The following is a 14,706-nucleotide window of genomic DNA, read 5'->3' on the forward strand; positions in this document are numbered from 1 at the left end:
ATTTAATTCCAAGTGAGAATTATATTGCCAGTAAGCACTCTCCTTTGAGTGGGGACATCTGGCCAGGGGCTAGTTATTAAAGACACTAGGCCTACAAGAATTGTAAAGGAACAGACACACACAACAACTTTTATAGGCTATATGCCTTCATCAGAGGAAAATAAGGGGAACAGGATAGAGTATTGTTATGCCATGTAGGCTAAGTGGCTACATAAGGCAGGCAAACAAGAAGAACCTGACAAACACGTTCTTTGGAGCATCATCTTATTTTTGTTATTATCCGCATACGTCTGACAAGTGTACCGTTGATAACATGTTCAGACAAGCAACAATGAGGGTAAAATGTATAACTTAATATCACTTTTTTGTATTTTACCCATCCCTGGTGAAAAAGGTGGGGATTGCAGGCGTTCCAGATGTGCGCGTAACCTACGCCCACGCGCAAGGACGTGTGCATGCAACGTCATTGAGGGAAAGCAGAGCAGAAGAGCGAAACATGGCGACATCAAACAATCCGCGGAAATTTAGCGAGAAAATCGCTTTACATAATCAGAAGCAGGCAGAGGAGACCGCAGCATTCGAGGAAGTGATGAAAGATTTGAGTATTACCCGAGCAGCGAGGGTAAGCTTGTCTGTTTATACCCATTTGCTGTTATTGCTGGTGAGATGTCAAATTCAGTAATATTCACGGCGGGCACGTAGCTTGGCCAGGGAGGTAAACAATAACAAACAGCCCCTACGTGCCAGCTAATATTCTTGGCATGAATGGCAACCAGCAGTCTTATTATCGTATTCGTGTAGTTATTCTCAAATGGAGCGGTATCCCGGTTCAAGTCCCTCCGTCTTCAAAAGTTGCACAATATAGCTCCAGTGCAAGCAATAGCCAACTAATGTGGGGCGTGCATGCGTGTTTGACAGCCACATCAAAATATAACGTTCGTTGGTTTTTCTGATCGCACTCTAGGCGAGGAAGAAGCTTCAGATGAACAGCAATTTCTATGTATTGAAGTATTTTGGAAAGCAGTATTTTCAGTTTAAAGATCACCAAAGACACATAAGCTAATAATCAGGTGGGAAAAGCAGTCGTGCTGTGAAACTGGGCAGACAAGTACAGTAATATGATTGACAGTGGCATATCAAAGATGAGGACAAACCCGCACAGATTATGTTGACGACAAACCGCATGCCGCAGGCCTCTAATGCCAGCAACATATTGCGCTCTTCATCAATGTCATTTCAGTGCTTTTGGCAGTACATTTTTCGACAAAATGTATACGAAATAACATTGGTGCATTTGAGAAACGTTGCCAGCAGAACCAGCGCATTTGAAAGAGTTTCAAATGGGCGGGTTCTGAGATACTGTAGCAACATTGGCATCGCTCACTGACTGGTTAAATTACTGCATCCTTATTTGGATGGTACTATCCATTGAATACGTTGGACAATCATAAGTGTAGTTTTTAATTCACAGAAAATAACACATTTTCTATTGATTTCAATTGATTCATTCAGTGTTGAGGTGACGTGTATTATTGTTCCTGAAGTGGGTGATTTATTGTGTTAGGCTGGAACCTTTGGAAGTCAAAATTGGGTGCAATTTCAACAAACACATTTGGGAAGAGTAGGTTTCACTATTTGAAGACGTGCTCTGGAACTTTGGGGTGGATGTGTCAATGTGTAGTTCAGACATGCATTTATGAGCAGAATTACTGTTACCACAGTCAGCCATGAAATCCCTAGTTTGAAAGCGATTGTTTTTCTGGAAATGGTGCACCTTTTCCCCTACATTTTCCCTCACATGGGACAGCCCCCTAGCAATTCCAGTTCTAGCCAATGAGTTTTAGCCCCTCACCATTTGAGTGACAGCTAGCAAGATGCACACAGAGTGAGCGAGAGGGCTACTAGCCAAAAAGTATACAAAATTACTGGAGAATCTCTTTAAAATATTGCTTTTGGCCCTATAGTAGAGTGATGGGGGGCGAAGTCGATACAGCTACATATCGGGATATTATTTTGGACAATATATTGTATCGTATCATTTTGGCAATAACTCAATATTATTTTTGTGCTAGTTGCCTGTATACCTGCACTTTTTTACAACACTTTTATTTCCATGACTGATAAACACTGTCTCTCTTGACACTCTGCAGCAGACATATGGCGATCAATATAGGTTTGGAACATCAAATCGCAATAAAATCACAGTATCGAATCGCAATAAATATACAATCGTGAGAATCATAATACATATCGTATTGACACCTAAGTATCGTGATAATATCGTATCATGAGGTCCCAGGCAATTCCCAGCCCTAGTATAGTATGAGGCTATAAATATAATCCTTACTTTGTAACATACAGTATGCATACAATAATAGAAAGGGCAAGTCTAATACTCAGTATTTGATAATACCTTTTGACAGTGCAGTAGGCAGCGAGCCTACAAGTTCACTCAAGTAGGCACATTTACCCTATTGACTTGATTCATATGTGGTTGGATTTGTGAAACACTTATCCCAAAATGCATGTAATCTTCTGTCAACAAAATAACAAGATGCATTCAAACTTTGACTCACTATTGGGAGATTACTGTATTTTCAAAATACTCTGGAGAAATAGGCTTTAGAGATTGTTATTAAATGATTTCCCTGCTTTAATCAATAGTGCGTGTGTGTGACAGACATGAACAGTTTGGGTACTGTCTGTGTATACGATTAAACAACTTTGATTACCTGCTTTTCTAAACAAAATAGCAAAATGATTGTCTCGTGATATTACTCTGTATCTCTAGTACATAAGAGAACTTTCTGAAACGTAAACTCAGCAAAAAAAGAAATGTCCCTTTTTCAGGACCCTGTCTTTCAAAGATCATTCGTAAAAATCCAAATAACTTCACAGATCTTCATTGTAAAGGGTTTAAACACTGTTTCCCATGCTTGTTCAAACACTATTTCACATGCTTGTTCAATGAACCATAAACAATTAATGAACATGCACCTGTGGAACGGTCGTTAAGACACTCAGTTTACAGACGATAGGCAATTAAGGTCACAGTCATGAAAACTTAGGACACTAAAGAGGCCTTTCTACTGACTCTGGAAAAACACCAAAAGAAAGATGCCCAGGGTCCCTGCTCATCTGCGTGAACGTGCCTTAGGCATGCTGCAAGGAGGCATGAGGACTGCAGATGTGGCCAGGGCAATAAATTGCAATGTCCGTACTGTGAGATGCCTAAGACAGTGCTACAGGGAGCCAGGACGGACAGCTGATCGTCCTCACAGTGCCAGACCACGTGTAACAACACCTGCACAGGATCGGTACATCCGAACATCACACCTGCGGGACAGGTACAGGATGGCAACAACAACTGCCCGAGTTACACCAGGAATGCACAATCCCTCCATCAGTGCTCAGACTGTCTGCAATAGGCTGAGAGAGGCTGGACTGAGGGCCTGTAGGCCTGTTGTAAGGAAGGTCCTCACAAGACATCACTGGCAACAATGTCGCCTATGGGCACAAACCCACCATCGCTGGACCAGACAGGACTGGCAAAAAGTGCTCTTCACTGACGAGTCACGGTTTTGTCTCACCAGGGGTGATGGTCAGATTTGCGTTTATCGTCGAAGGAATGAGCGTTACACCGAGGCCTGTACTCTGGAGCGGGATCGATTGGAGGTGGAGGGTCCGTCATGGTCTGGGGCGGTGTGTCATAGCATCATCGGACTGAGCTTGTTGTCATTGCAGGCAATCTCAACGCTGTGCGTTACAGGGAAGACACCCTCCTCCCTCATGTGGTACTCTTCCTGCAGGCTCATCCTGACATGACCCGCCAGCATGACAATGCCACCAGCCATCCTGCTCGTTCTGTGCGTGACTTTCTGCAAGACAGGCATGTTAGTGTTCTGCCATGGCCAGCGAAGAGCCCGGATCTCAATCCCATTGAGCACGTCTGGGACCTGTTGGATCGGAGGGTGAGGGCTAGGGCCATACCCCCCAGAAATGTCCAGGATCTTGCAGGTGCCTTGGTGGAAGAGTGGGGTAACATCTCACAGCAAGAACTGGCAAATCTGGTGCAGTCCATGAGGAGGAGATGCACTGCAGTACTTAATTTAGCTGGTGGCCACACCAGCTACTGACTGTTACTTTTGATTTTGACCCCCCCTTTGTTCAGGGACACATTATTTAATTTCTGTTAGTCACATGTCTGTGGAACTTGTTCAGTTTATGTCTCAGTTGTTGAATCTTGTTATGTTCATACAAATATTTACACATGTTAAGTTTGCTGAAAATAAACGCAGTTGACAGTGAGAGGACGTTTCTTTATTTGCTGAGTTTATGTAGTTGGCTGTCACCACCTGAAATCACAGCCAATCATAGATAATTGTTCGATTACTTGTTAGATATTACTGCACGGTCGGAAGTAGAAGCACAAGCATTTCGCTACACTCGCATTATCTGCTAACTATGTGTATGAGACCAATAAAATGTGATTTGATTTGAGGTCAACTATTTGCATACTCATAGCAGGTGAACTGTTGAACCTATAAGGGTGTGACCTTGAGTTTTTGTAAGGATGGAAAGACATTCATATAGGTGATAGTTATCCCAGTTAAGCCTATATGTGGCGCCATTCAATGTCAAGATGAGTCGGTGTGGAAAGATTGTAAATAATGAAAACATAATTTAATCATGGGTGATCTGTAATTGCTGACAAATTTATTTTCTCTATGAAGTTTATTTGGTAAATTGAGGTTAAAGGTGAGTAAATGTCATTTTCACACAACAATGGGTGATTGCTTAGGCCAGACAAGTCTTATCCCCTTGGTTCTGACTGAGATGGATGGAGTGATTTGTAATCTATAGAATCAATGTTAAACAAGGATAGTGTTGTTTTTTTCATCAGTCAGAATTGTTGTGCTCTCTGTCACACTCGTTTTTGAATTATTGTTGAATATTTCATACCGAACATTATCTGATGCCATGTTTGCTTTTGTTTTGTCACTCCTTATACAGTTACAGTTACAGAAGACCCAGTATTTACAGCTGGGACAAAACCGTGGGCAGTACTATGGCGGATCATTGCCAAATGTCAATCAGATTGGAAATGGCACCATTGACATGCCTTTTCAGGTAATGTGTGTTTGTAGGACTCAAAGTATTCATATCCCGTGACGTATTCCACAATTTGTTGTGTTATAGCCTGAATTCAAAATGGATTACATTTTTCTTCTCTCACCTACACAATACCCCAAATAAATGTTTGCAAATGTATTTAAAATTAATCAAAGAAATATGTAATTTACATAAGTATTCACACCCTTAAGTCAATACTTTGTAGAAGCACCTTTGACAGTGATTACAGCTGTGAGTATTTGTAACTCGGCCACTCAAGAACATTCACTGTCTTCTTGGTAAGCAACTCCAGTGTAGAGTTGGCCTTGTGTTGTAGGTTATTGTTCTGCTGAAAGGTGAATGAATCTCCCATTGTCTGGTGGAAAGCAGACTGAACCACAATTTCCTGAAGGATTTAGCCTGTGCTTAGCTCCATTCCGTTTATTTTTTTATTCTGATAAACTCCCCAGTCCTTAACGATTACAAACATACCCATAACATGATGCAGCCACCACTATGCTTGAAAATATGGAGAGTGGTACTCGGTTATGTGTTATATTGGATTTGTCCCTAAAATAACAATAAATAATAACAGATAATTGCTTTGCAACACTTTTTTTCAGTATTACTTTAGTGCCTCTTTGCAAACATATTCTGTACACACTTCCTTCTTTTCAATTTGTCAATTAGGTTACTATTGTGGAGTAACTACATAGTTGTCGATCCATCCTCAGTTTTCTCCTATCACATCCATTAAACTCTGTAACTGTTTTAAAGTCACCATTGGCGTCATGGTGAAATCCCTCATGGTTTCCTTCCTCTCTGGAAACTGAGTTATGAAGGACGCCTGTATCTTCGTAGTGACTGGGTGTATTGATACACCATCCAAATTGTAATTAATAACTTCACCATGCTCAAAGGGATATTCAATGTTTTTTTTTACCCATCTACCAATAGGTACCCTTCTTTGCGAGGCATTGGAAAACATCCCTGGTCTTTGTGGTTGAATCTGAATTTGAAATTCACTGCTTGACTGACTGACCTTACAGATAATTGTATGTGTGGGTTACAGAGATGAGGTAGTCATTCAAAAATCATGTTAAACACTATTTTTGCATAAAGAGTCCATGCAACTTATTATGTGACTTGTTAAGTACATTTTTACTCCTTAACTTATTTAGGCTTGCCATAAAGTGTTTGAATACTGGAAAGACATTTCAGCTTTTCATTTTTTATTAATTTGTAGAAACTTAGAATAACAATTCCACTTTGACGTTATGTGGTATTGTGTGTAGGCCAGTGACAAAAAAAATCACACAAAAAAAGACAATCAGGTCAAGGGGTGTGAATATATTTTGAAAGTTCTGTATGTGTCTTACCCAAAATGGAAATGTGTTTACTCTTTTGACATATTTTTCTGTCTTTTATCTATGGAGCTTGTAACTGGTTTTCTTTGTGCGGTGTCTGCAGACTCCCTTTCAAGGTTCAGGTGACACTAGCAGGACAACACGGCATCATGGATTGGTTGACAGAGTTTACCGGGACAGAAACCGCATCACGTCCCCACATGGAAGGCCCCTCGACAAACATGGACGCCAAATATCTTTTACTGTCGGTTTATGCAACTGTATAGTTAACTTTTTATTTTACGGTCTGCTATGCAACGGATATTTGATTATGAATGACATGGTAATTACATAGTCATTTTACAGTAACAATTTGCCTTTTCATTAAAGCAAGCACCACTATGTAACATCTTTAACCATTGTACTTCAAAAGCATATGCTGTACTTTATGGCATAATGGTGTTTTACATTGACATCAGTTGTGAAATGCTGCAGATTTGTGTTGCCCTTAACCAGGGGTATCACATTGATAGCTGTCCATACGGTTCAGTGTATCTGTCCCCCCCACCTGACACCAGTTGGAGGAGGTAAGATAACCCAACTATGTGACGTGAAACTGTTGGGATTTCGTTGTGAAACGCTCTCTTGACTTTCCACAACTGATACAGTTGGTCACCACCTAAGTGGTGTATGTCTCTTTCCCTGTGCTATAGGACTAACTCGGACTCTGCGTTGCATCAGAGCACCTTGAACCCACAGGACATTTTCGCGGGAGTCTCACAGGACATGCAGCCTAAACGAGGTGTGTTGGATTTGAACTTGGTATTTCAAGTTGTATAAACTTTATATTAGTTCATCATTACACATTCATTATTTTTGGACAGAACCGGTTAGCGAAATGCCTTGGCCCTACAATGACCCCATAAGAGGAATGACTAGCCATTGTAGGGTACAATGCTCTGTTTCCAGTTGGTAGGCTTAGTAATGATTTTTGAGTCCTGCGCTGAATTATTAGCCAGGTTGTTATGAGGGAGGTGTTATTCAATGTATTGACAATGAAATATATTGTAATGGCTTTGCTGGCTACTCTTTATTGTACTGTTGAATAGTGTCAAGTGTACCTGATAAAAGGTTTTAGACTATGTCTTCGAAGGCTATAGATATTACTCATGGGATGAATAGGAATATCTGAGTGGTTCTCAAGGTTACATGCTAATGGTGTCTTAAAATAAAAATATGTATTTAACCTTTTAACTAGGCAAGTCAGCTAAGAACAAATTATTATTTACAATGACAGCCTAGGAACAGTGGGTTAACTGCTTTGTTCGGGGGCAGAACGACAGATTTTTACCTTGTCAGCTCTGGGATTTGATCTAGCAACCTTTTTGGTTACTGGCCCAACGCTCTAACCACTAGGCTACTGCTTCAGAATCATCTGTGTTCACCAAATGTTGTTTGGTTATTCTTAGATATAGTCTTCAGACTTGCCCAGAGGGAATTGTTGATATGTAATATTTTTACTCACTATTCTAGTTAATTCTTATGGTTGAGATCCCGTTAACGGGATCGACTTGACAACAGCCAGTGAAAGTGCAGGGCGCCAGAAATCTCATAATTAAAATTCCTCAAACATACAAGTATTTTACACCATTTTAAAGATAAACTTGTTGTTAATCCCACCACAGTGTCCGATTTAAAAAAAAAAAGCTTTACGACGAAAGCACACCATCTGATTATGTTAGGTCAGTACCTAGTCACAGAAAAACACAGCCATTTTTCCAGCCAAAGAGAGGAGTCACAAAAAGCAGAAATAGAGATCAAATGAATCACTAACCATTGATGATCTTCATCAGATGACATTCATAGGACTTCATGTTACACAATACATGTATGTTTTGTTTGATAAAGTTCATATTTATATCCAAAAATCTCAGTTTACATTGGCGCGTTATGTTCAGTAATGTTGCAGAGAGCCACATCAATTAATAGAAATACTCATAATAAACATTGATAAAAGATACAAGTATTATACATGGAACTTTAGATAAAATGCTCCTTAATGCAACCGCTGTGTCAGATTTCAAAAAAACTTTACGGAAAAAGCACACCATGCTATAATCTGAGTACAGCGCTCAGAGCCCAAACAAGCCATACAGATATCCGCCATGTTGTGGAGTCAACAGAAGCCAGAAATAGTATTATAAATACTATTTCAAGTACTGGTGTCAAATCATGCATTCTGATTATTGCATAGATTGTAATGGACATGTGTGTGTAACGTACTTTTTTGAGGGTTGTACTGATTATGATGAGATAATGCTAAGCTATTTGCCAGCTGTGGGTGGCGTCATGTTTGTTGATGTCATACAATGCATTCTAGTTGTCATGTAAGCGTCTGTCAGACCAAAGATGTTATACCAAGGGATCGTTCACTCGACTGACTTATGGTGCTTTCAAGACAACTGGGAGCTCTGAAAAATACGAGGTAAAATCACGACATCAGTGATCTACTCTTTTTTTGGAGTTCCCAGGGCTGTTTTGAACGCGGCATCAGATTGTAACTATGCTACTTCAGGGTCGCCAGCTCAGACCCGCTTTCCGGGGCTTTTATTTTTATTTAGCATGTAAATTTCTCCTTTAACCAGGGGCTAAAATAGAAGTCAGTTCTATTTGTGATGCAGGTTCTGCCTCTCATCTCCTCATTGGTTTATAGAAGCAGGTACCCACGTGCCATCTCCTCATTGGTTATACCCACGTGGGTGACTGAAAGACGAACGAGGTCTGTGGCAGTAATGCACCTAATTTATGAAACTTGCCAATCGCAATATAAAGTCCAGAGAAGAAAAAGCCTAGAAGGAGGAGAGATGACTAGAAACAATTTAGTTGAGCGTTTTATGTGTGGATTAATTGCCGGAGTAGAGGACCTTGTTAATTTCAGGTAAAATAACAACTCAATGTTTATATCCCAGGACAAATTAGCTAGCAACAGCAAGCTAGCTAAATAGGACAAATTAGCTAGCAAGTGCAAACTAGCTAGCTAGATTGCCATACATGTTTAATGCTTTTCGACCTGTCCCCAAATTAATGTAATTGGTTCAGATTTTGTTTTGATATTTTAACCTGCGTGTCGTGATCACGTTTGGTGTGGGGGAACAAAATACATTTATACACGATGGCGCGCGCGTGCAGCCGTTTTGGGTTCCGTGTTACAAGTCATATGCTCCGGTTCTTGTATACACTGTAACACGTACATCAAAGATTTGTAATATGCTGAAAAGTGGCCAAAGTAAGTTACTATTCTTTTTTTTAAACTTTGTTTATTGGCATTTTATAGTGATTGGCATTCAGGAATTAGGAGTTTTTGCTTTTCAAACATAAACAAACATGGCTGCCATAAAGAATTTAGCTGCTGTTAGCTTAACTGACACGCATCTCTTTTCTAAACAATATTACATCTCTCCTTGTGGTCACCAGAGATGTGGTACATTGTAAACAAATCTAGCTGTTAGGTTGCTAACATGTTTTTTTGGGGGGGGGGCGGGTCAGCGCAACCTGTTATTTAGACTAGTTTATGGAATGAGTTTGGCTGTGGATGTGTTCCGTGTGATGTTTGGATGATGACGTTCGCATTTTAGATTATACAATAAAAGGTGAAATTGACACCATTCTGTATACTTCTGGCCCTTCTTTGGACACTGTGTTAACAAACCTCCAGACGAGCTTCAATACCATACAACTCTCCTTCCGTGGCCTCCAATTGCTCTAAAATGCTAGTAAAACTAAATGCATGCTCTTCAACCGATCGCTGCCCGCACCTGACCGCCCGTCTAGCATCACTACTCTGGACGGTTCTGAGTTAGAATATGTGGACAACTACAAATACCTAGGTGTCTGGTTAAACTGTAAACTCTCCTTCCAGACTCACATTAAGCATCTCCAATCCAAAATTAAATCTAGAATCAGCTTCCTATTTCGCAACAAAGCATCCTTCACTCATGCTGCCAAACATACCCTAGTAAACTGACTATCCTGCCGATCCTTGACTTCGGCGATGTAATTTACAAAATAGCCTCTAACACTCTACTCAACAAATTGGATGCAGTCTATCACATTGCCATCTGTTTTGTCATCAAAGCCCCATATACTACCCACCACTGCGACCTGTATGCTCTCGTTGGCTGGCCCTCGCTTCATATTTGTCGCCAAACTCACTGGCTCCAGGTCATCTATTTGTCTTTGCTAGGTAAAGCTCCGCCTTATCTCAGCTCACTGGTCACCATAGCAGCACCCACCCATAAAACGCACTCAGCAGGTATATTTCACTGGTCACCCCCAAAGCCAACTCCTACTTTCGCTGCCATTCCTTCAAGTTCTCTGCTGCCAGTGACTGGAATGAATTACAAAACTCACTGAAGCTGGAGACTCATAACTCCCTCACTATCTTTAAGCATCAGCTGTCAGAGCAGCTTACAGATCATTGCACCTGTACATAGCCCATCTGTAAATAGCCCACCCAACTATCTCATCCCCATATTATTATTTTTTTTGCTCCTTTGCACCCCAGTATCTCTACTTGCACTTTCATCTTCTGCTCGTCTATCACTCCGGTGTTTAATTGCTAAATTGTAATTATTTCGCCACTATGGCCTATTTATTGCCTTACCGCCCTAATCTTACTTCATTTGCACACACTGTATATAGACTTTTCTATTGTGTTATTGACTGTACGTTTGTTTATTCCATGTGTAACTCTGTTTGTGTCGCACTGCTTTGCTTTATCTTGGCCTGGTCGCAGTTGTAAATGAGAACTTGTTCTCAACTGGCCTACCTGGTTAAATAAAGGTGAAAATAAATAGAAAATCCTCTGGGTCTTCCTTTCCTGTGGCGGTCCTCATGAGAGCCAGTTTCATCATAGCGCTTGATGGTTTTTGCAACTGCACTTGAAGAAACTTTCAAAGTTCTTGAAATGTTCCGTATTGATTGTAGTAACTGTAGTTGTTGATCCCTCCGATGTCAACAACTACAGACCAGTATCCCTTCTTTCTTTTCTCTCCAAAACTCTTGAACGTGCCGTCCTTGGCCAGCTCTCCTGCTATCTCTCTCAGAATGACCTTCTTGATCCAAATCAGTCAGGTTTCAAGACTAGTCATTCAACTGAGACTGCTCTTCTCTGTGTCACGGAGGCGCTCCGCACTGCTAAAGCTAACTCTCTCTCCTCTGCTCTCATCCTTCTAGACCTATCGGCTGCCTTTGATACTGTGAACCATCAGATCCTCCTCTCCACCCTCTCCGAGCTGGGCATCTCCGGCGCGGCCCACGCTTGGATTGCGTCCTACCTGACAGGTCGCTCCTACCAGGTGGCGTGGCGAGAATCTGTCTCCGCACCACGTGCTCTCACCACTGGTGTCCCCCAGGGCTCTGTTCTAGGCCCTCTCCTATTCTCGCTATACACCAAGTCACTTGGCTCTGTCATATCCTCACATGGTCTCTCCTATCATTGCTATGCAGACGACACACAATTAATCTTCTCCTTTCCCCCCTCTGATAACCAGGTGGTGAATCGCATCTCTGCATGTCTGGCAGACATATCAGTGTGGATGACGGATCACCACCTCAAGCTGAACCTCGGCAAGACGGAGCTGCTCTTCCTCCCGGGGAAGGACTGCCCGTTCCATGATCTCACCATCACGGTTGACAACTCCATTGTGTCCTCCTCCCAGAGTGCTAAGAACCTTGGCGTGATCCTGGACAACACCCTGTCGTTCTCAACTAACATCAAGGCGGTGACCCGTTCCTGTAGGTTCATGCTCTACAACATTCGCAGAGTACGACCCTGCCTCACGCAGGAAGCGGCGCAGGTCCTAATCCAGGCACTTGTCATCTCCCGTCTGGATTACTGCAACTCGCTGTTGGCTGGGCTCCCTGCCTGTGCCATTAAACCCCTACAACTCATCCAGAACGCCGCAGCCCGTCTGGTGTTCAACTTTCCCAAGTTCTCTCACGTCACCCCGCTCCTCCGCTCTCTCCACTGGCTTCCAGTTGAAGCTCGCATCCGCTACAAGACCATGGTGCTTGCCTACGGAGCTGTGAGGGGAACGGCACCTCCGTACCTTCAGGCTCTGATCAGGCCCTACACCCAAACAAGGGCACTGCGTTCATCCACCTCTGGCCTGCTCGCCTCCCTACCTCTGAGGAAGTACAGTTCCCGCTCAGCCCAGTCAAAACTGTTCGCTGCTCTGGCACCCCAATGGTGGAACAAACTCCCTCACGACGCCAGGTCAGCGGAGTCAATCACCACCTTCCGGAGACACCTGAAACCCCACCTCTTTAAGGAATACCTAGGATAGGATAAAGTAATCCTTCTACCCCCCCCCCCCCCCCTTAAAAGAGTTAGATGCACTATTGTAAAGTGGTTGTTCCACTGGATATCATAAGGTGAATGCACCAATTTGTAAGTCGCTCTGGATAAGAGCGTCTGCTAAATGACTTAAATGTAAATGTAAATGATTGACCTTCATGTCTTAAAGTAATGATGGACTGTCGTTTCTCTTTGCTTATTTGAGCTGTTTTTGCCATAATATGGACTTGGGCTTTTACCAAATAGGGCTATCTTCTGTTTTCCACTCCTACCTTGTCATAACACAACTGATTGGCTCAAAGGCATTAAGAAGGAAATATAGTCCACAAACTAGCTTTTAACAAGGCACATCTGTTAATTGAAATGCATTCCAGGTGACTACCTCATGAAGCTGGTTGAGAGAATGCCAAGAGTGTGCAAAGCTGTCATCATCAATGCAAAGGGTGGCTACTTTGAAGAATATAGAATATATTTTGATTTGTTTAACACTTTTCTGACTACTACATGATTCCGTATGTGTTGATGTCTTCACTATTATTCTACAATGTAGAAAATAGTCAAAATAAAGAAAAAACCCTTGAATGAGTAGGTGTGTTTTCCAAACTTTTGACTGGTACTGTATATTTGTAGCTTTGTTATTCTAGATAAGTGACAATTAGATAAATCCAACTCCCTCTCCCTCTTCTCAATCTCCCCAGTGCTTCTGCTTCATGTACCAAGGCCAGAAGACACAGAATCAGATATGGACAAAGACGAACAAAAACAGAACTGGGATGGGAAAAAGGTGAAATGCACCTAGATCTGGTGACATAGTTTTAGTCAGAAGTTTACACCTTAGCCAAATGCATTTAAACTCAGTTTTTCACAATTCCTGACATTTAATCCTAGTAAGAATTCCCTGTCTTAGGTCAGTTAGGATCACCACTTTATTTTAGGAATGTGACATTTCAGAATGATAGGAGAGAGAATGACTTATTTCAGCTTTTGTTTCTTTCATCACATTCCCAGTGGGTCAGAAGTTTACATGCACTCAATTAGTATTTGGTAGCATTGCCTTTAAATTGTTTAACTTGGGTCAAACGTTTCAGGTAGTCTTCCAAAAGCTTCCCACAATAAGTTGGGTGAATATTTTAGCCCATTCCTCCTGACAGAGCTGGTGTAACTGAGTCAGGTTTGTAGGCGTGCTCACACACAATTTTCAGTTCTGCCCACACATTTTCTATGGGATTGAGGTTAGGGCTTTGTGATGGCCACTCCAATACCTTGACTTTGTTGTCCTTAAGCCATTTTGCCACAACTTTGGAAGTATACTTGGGGGTCATTGTCCATTTGGAAGACCCATTTACGACCAAGCATTAACTTCATGACTGATATCTTGATGTTGCTTCAATATATTCACGTAATTTTCCTTCCTTATGATGCCATCTATTTTGTGAAGTGCACCAGTCCCTCCTGCAGCAAAGCACCCCCACAACATGATGCTACCACCCCTGTGCTTCACGGTTGGGATGGTGTTCTTCGGCTTGCAAGCCTCACCCTTTTTCCTCCAAACATAACGATGGTCATTATGGCCAAACAGTTCTATTTTTGTTTCATCAGACCAGAGGACATTTCTCCAAAAAGTACGATCTTTGTCCCCATGTGCAGTTGCAAACCGTAGTCTGGGTTTTTTATGGCGGTTTTGGAGCAGTGGCTTCTTCCTTGCTGAGCGGCCTTTCAGGTTATGTCGATATAGGACTCGTTTTACTGTGGATATAGATACTTTTGTACCTGCTTCCTCCAGCATCTTCACAAGGTCATTTGCTGTTGTTCTGGGATTGATTTGCACTTTTCGCACCAAAGTACGTTCATCTCTAGGAGACAGAACACGTCTTCTTCCTGAGTGGTATG

At 41.8% G+C, this 14,706-nt stretch overlaps 1 protein-coding gene across 4 annotated transcripts in view; it reads left to right on the forward strand.

Annotated features, from left to right (window-relative positions):
- The first annotated feature begins 460 nt into the window (after positions 1 to 460).
- Positions 461 to 14,706, forward strand: part of crtc1a (CREB regulated transcription coactivator 1a) — a 31,245-nt gene continuing 16,999 nt past the window's right edge. For all 4 annotated transcript variants that reach the window (XM_055867379.1, XM_055867381.1, XM_055867380.1 and 1 more), the window contains exons 1-6: positions 461 to 622; positions 5,014 to 5,130; positions 6,583 to 6,711; positions 6,984 to 7,045; positions 7,172 to 7,260; positions 13,515 to 13,600. In XM_055867379.1, coding sequence (XP_055723354.1) covers positions 497 to 622; positions 5,014 to 5,130; positions 6,583 to 6,711; positions 6,984 to 7,045; positions 7,172 to 7,260; positions 13,515 to 13,600 — 609 coding nt within the window. In that variant the 5' untranslated portion in view covers positions 461 to 496. The remainder of the gene's footprint in view (positions 623 to 5,013; positions 5,131 to 6,582; positions 6,712 to 6,983; positions 7,046 to 7,171; positions 7,261 to 13,514; positions 13,601 to 14,706) is intronic.

Source organism: Salvelinus fontinalis, chromosome 17 (genome assembly GCF_029448725.1).
Source record: "Salvelinus fontinalis isolate EN_2023a chromosome 17, ASM2944872v1, whole genome shotgun sequence".
NCBI classification, from domain to species: domain Eukaryota; kingdom Metazoa; phylum Chordata; class Actinopteri; order Salmoniformes; family Salmonidae; genus Salvelinus; species Salvelinus fontinalis.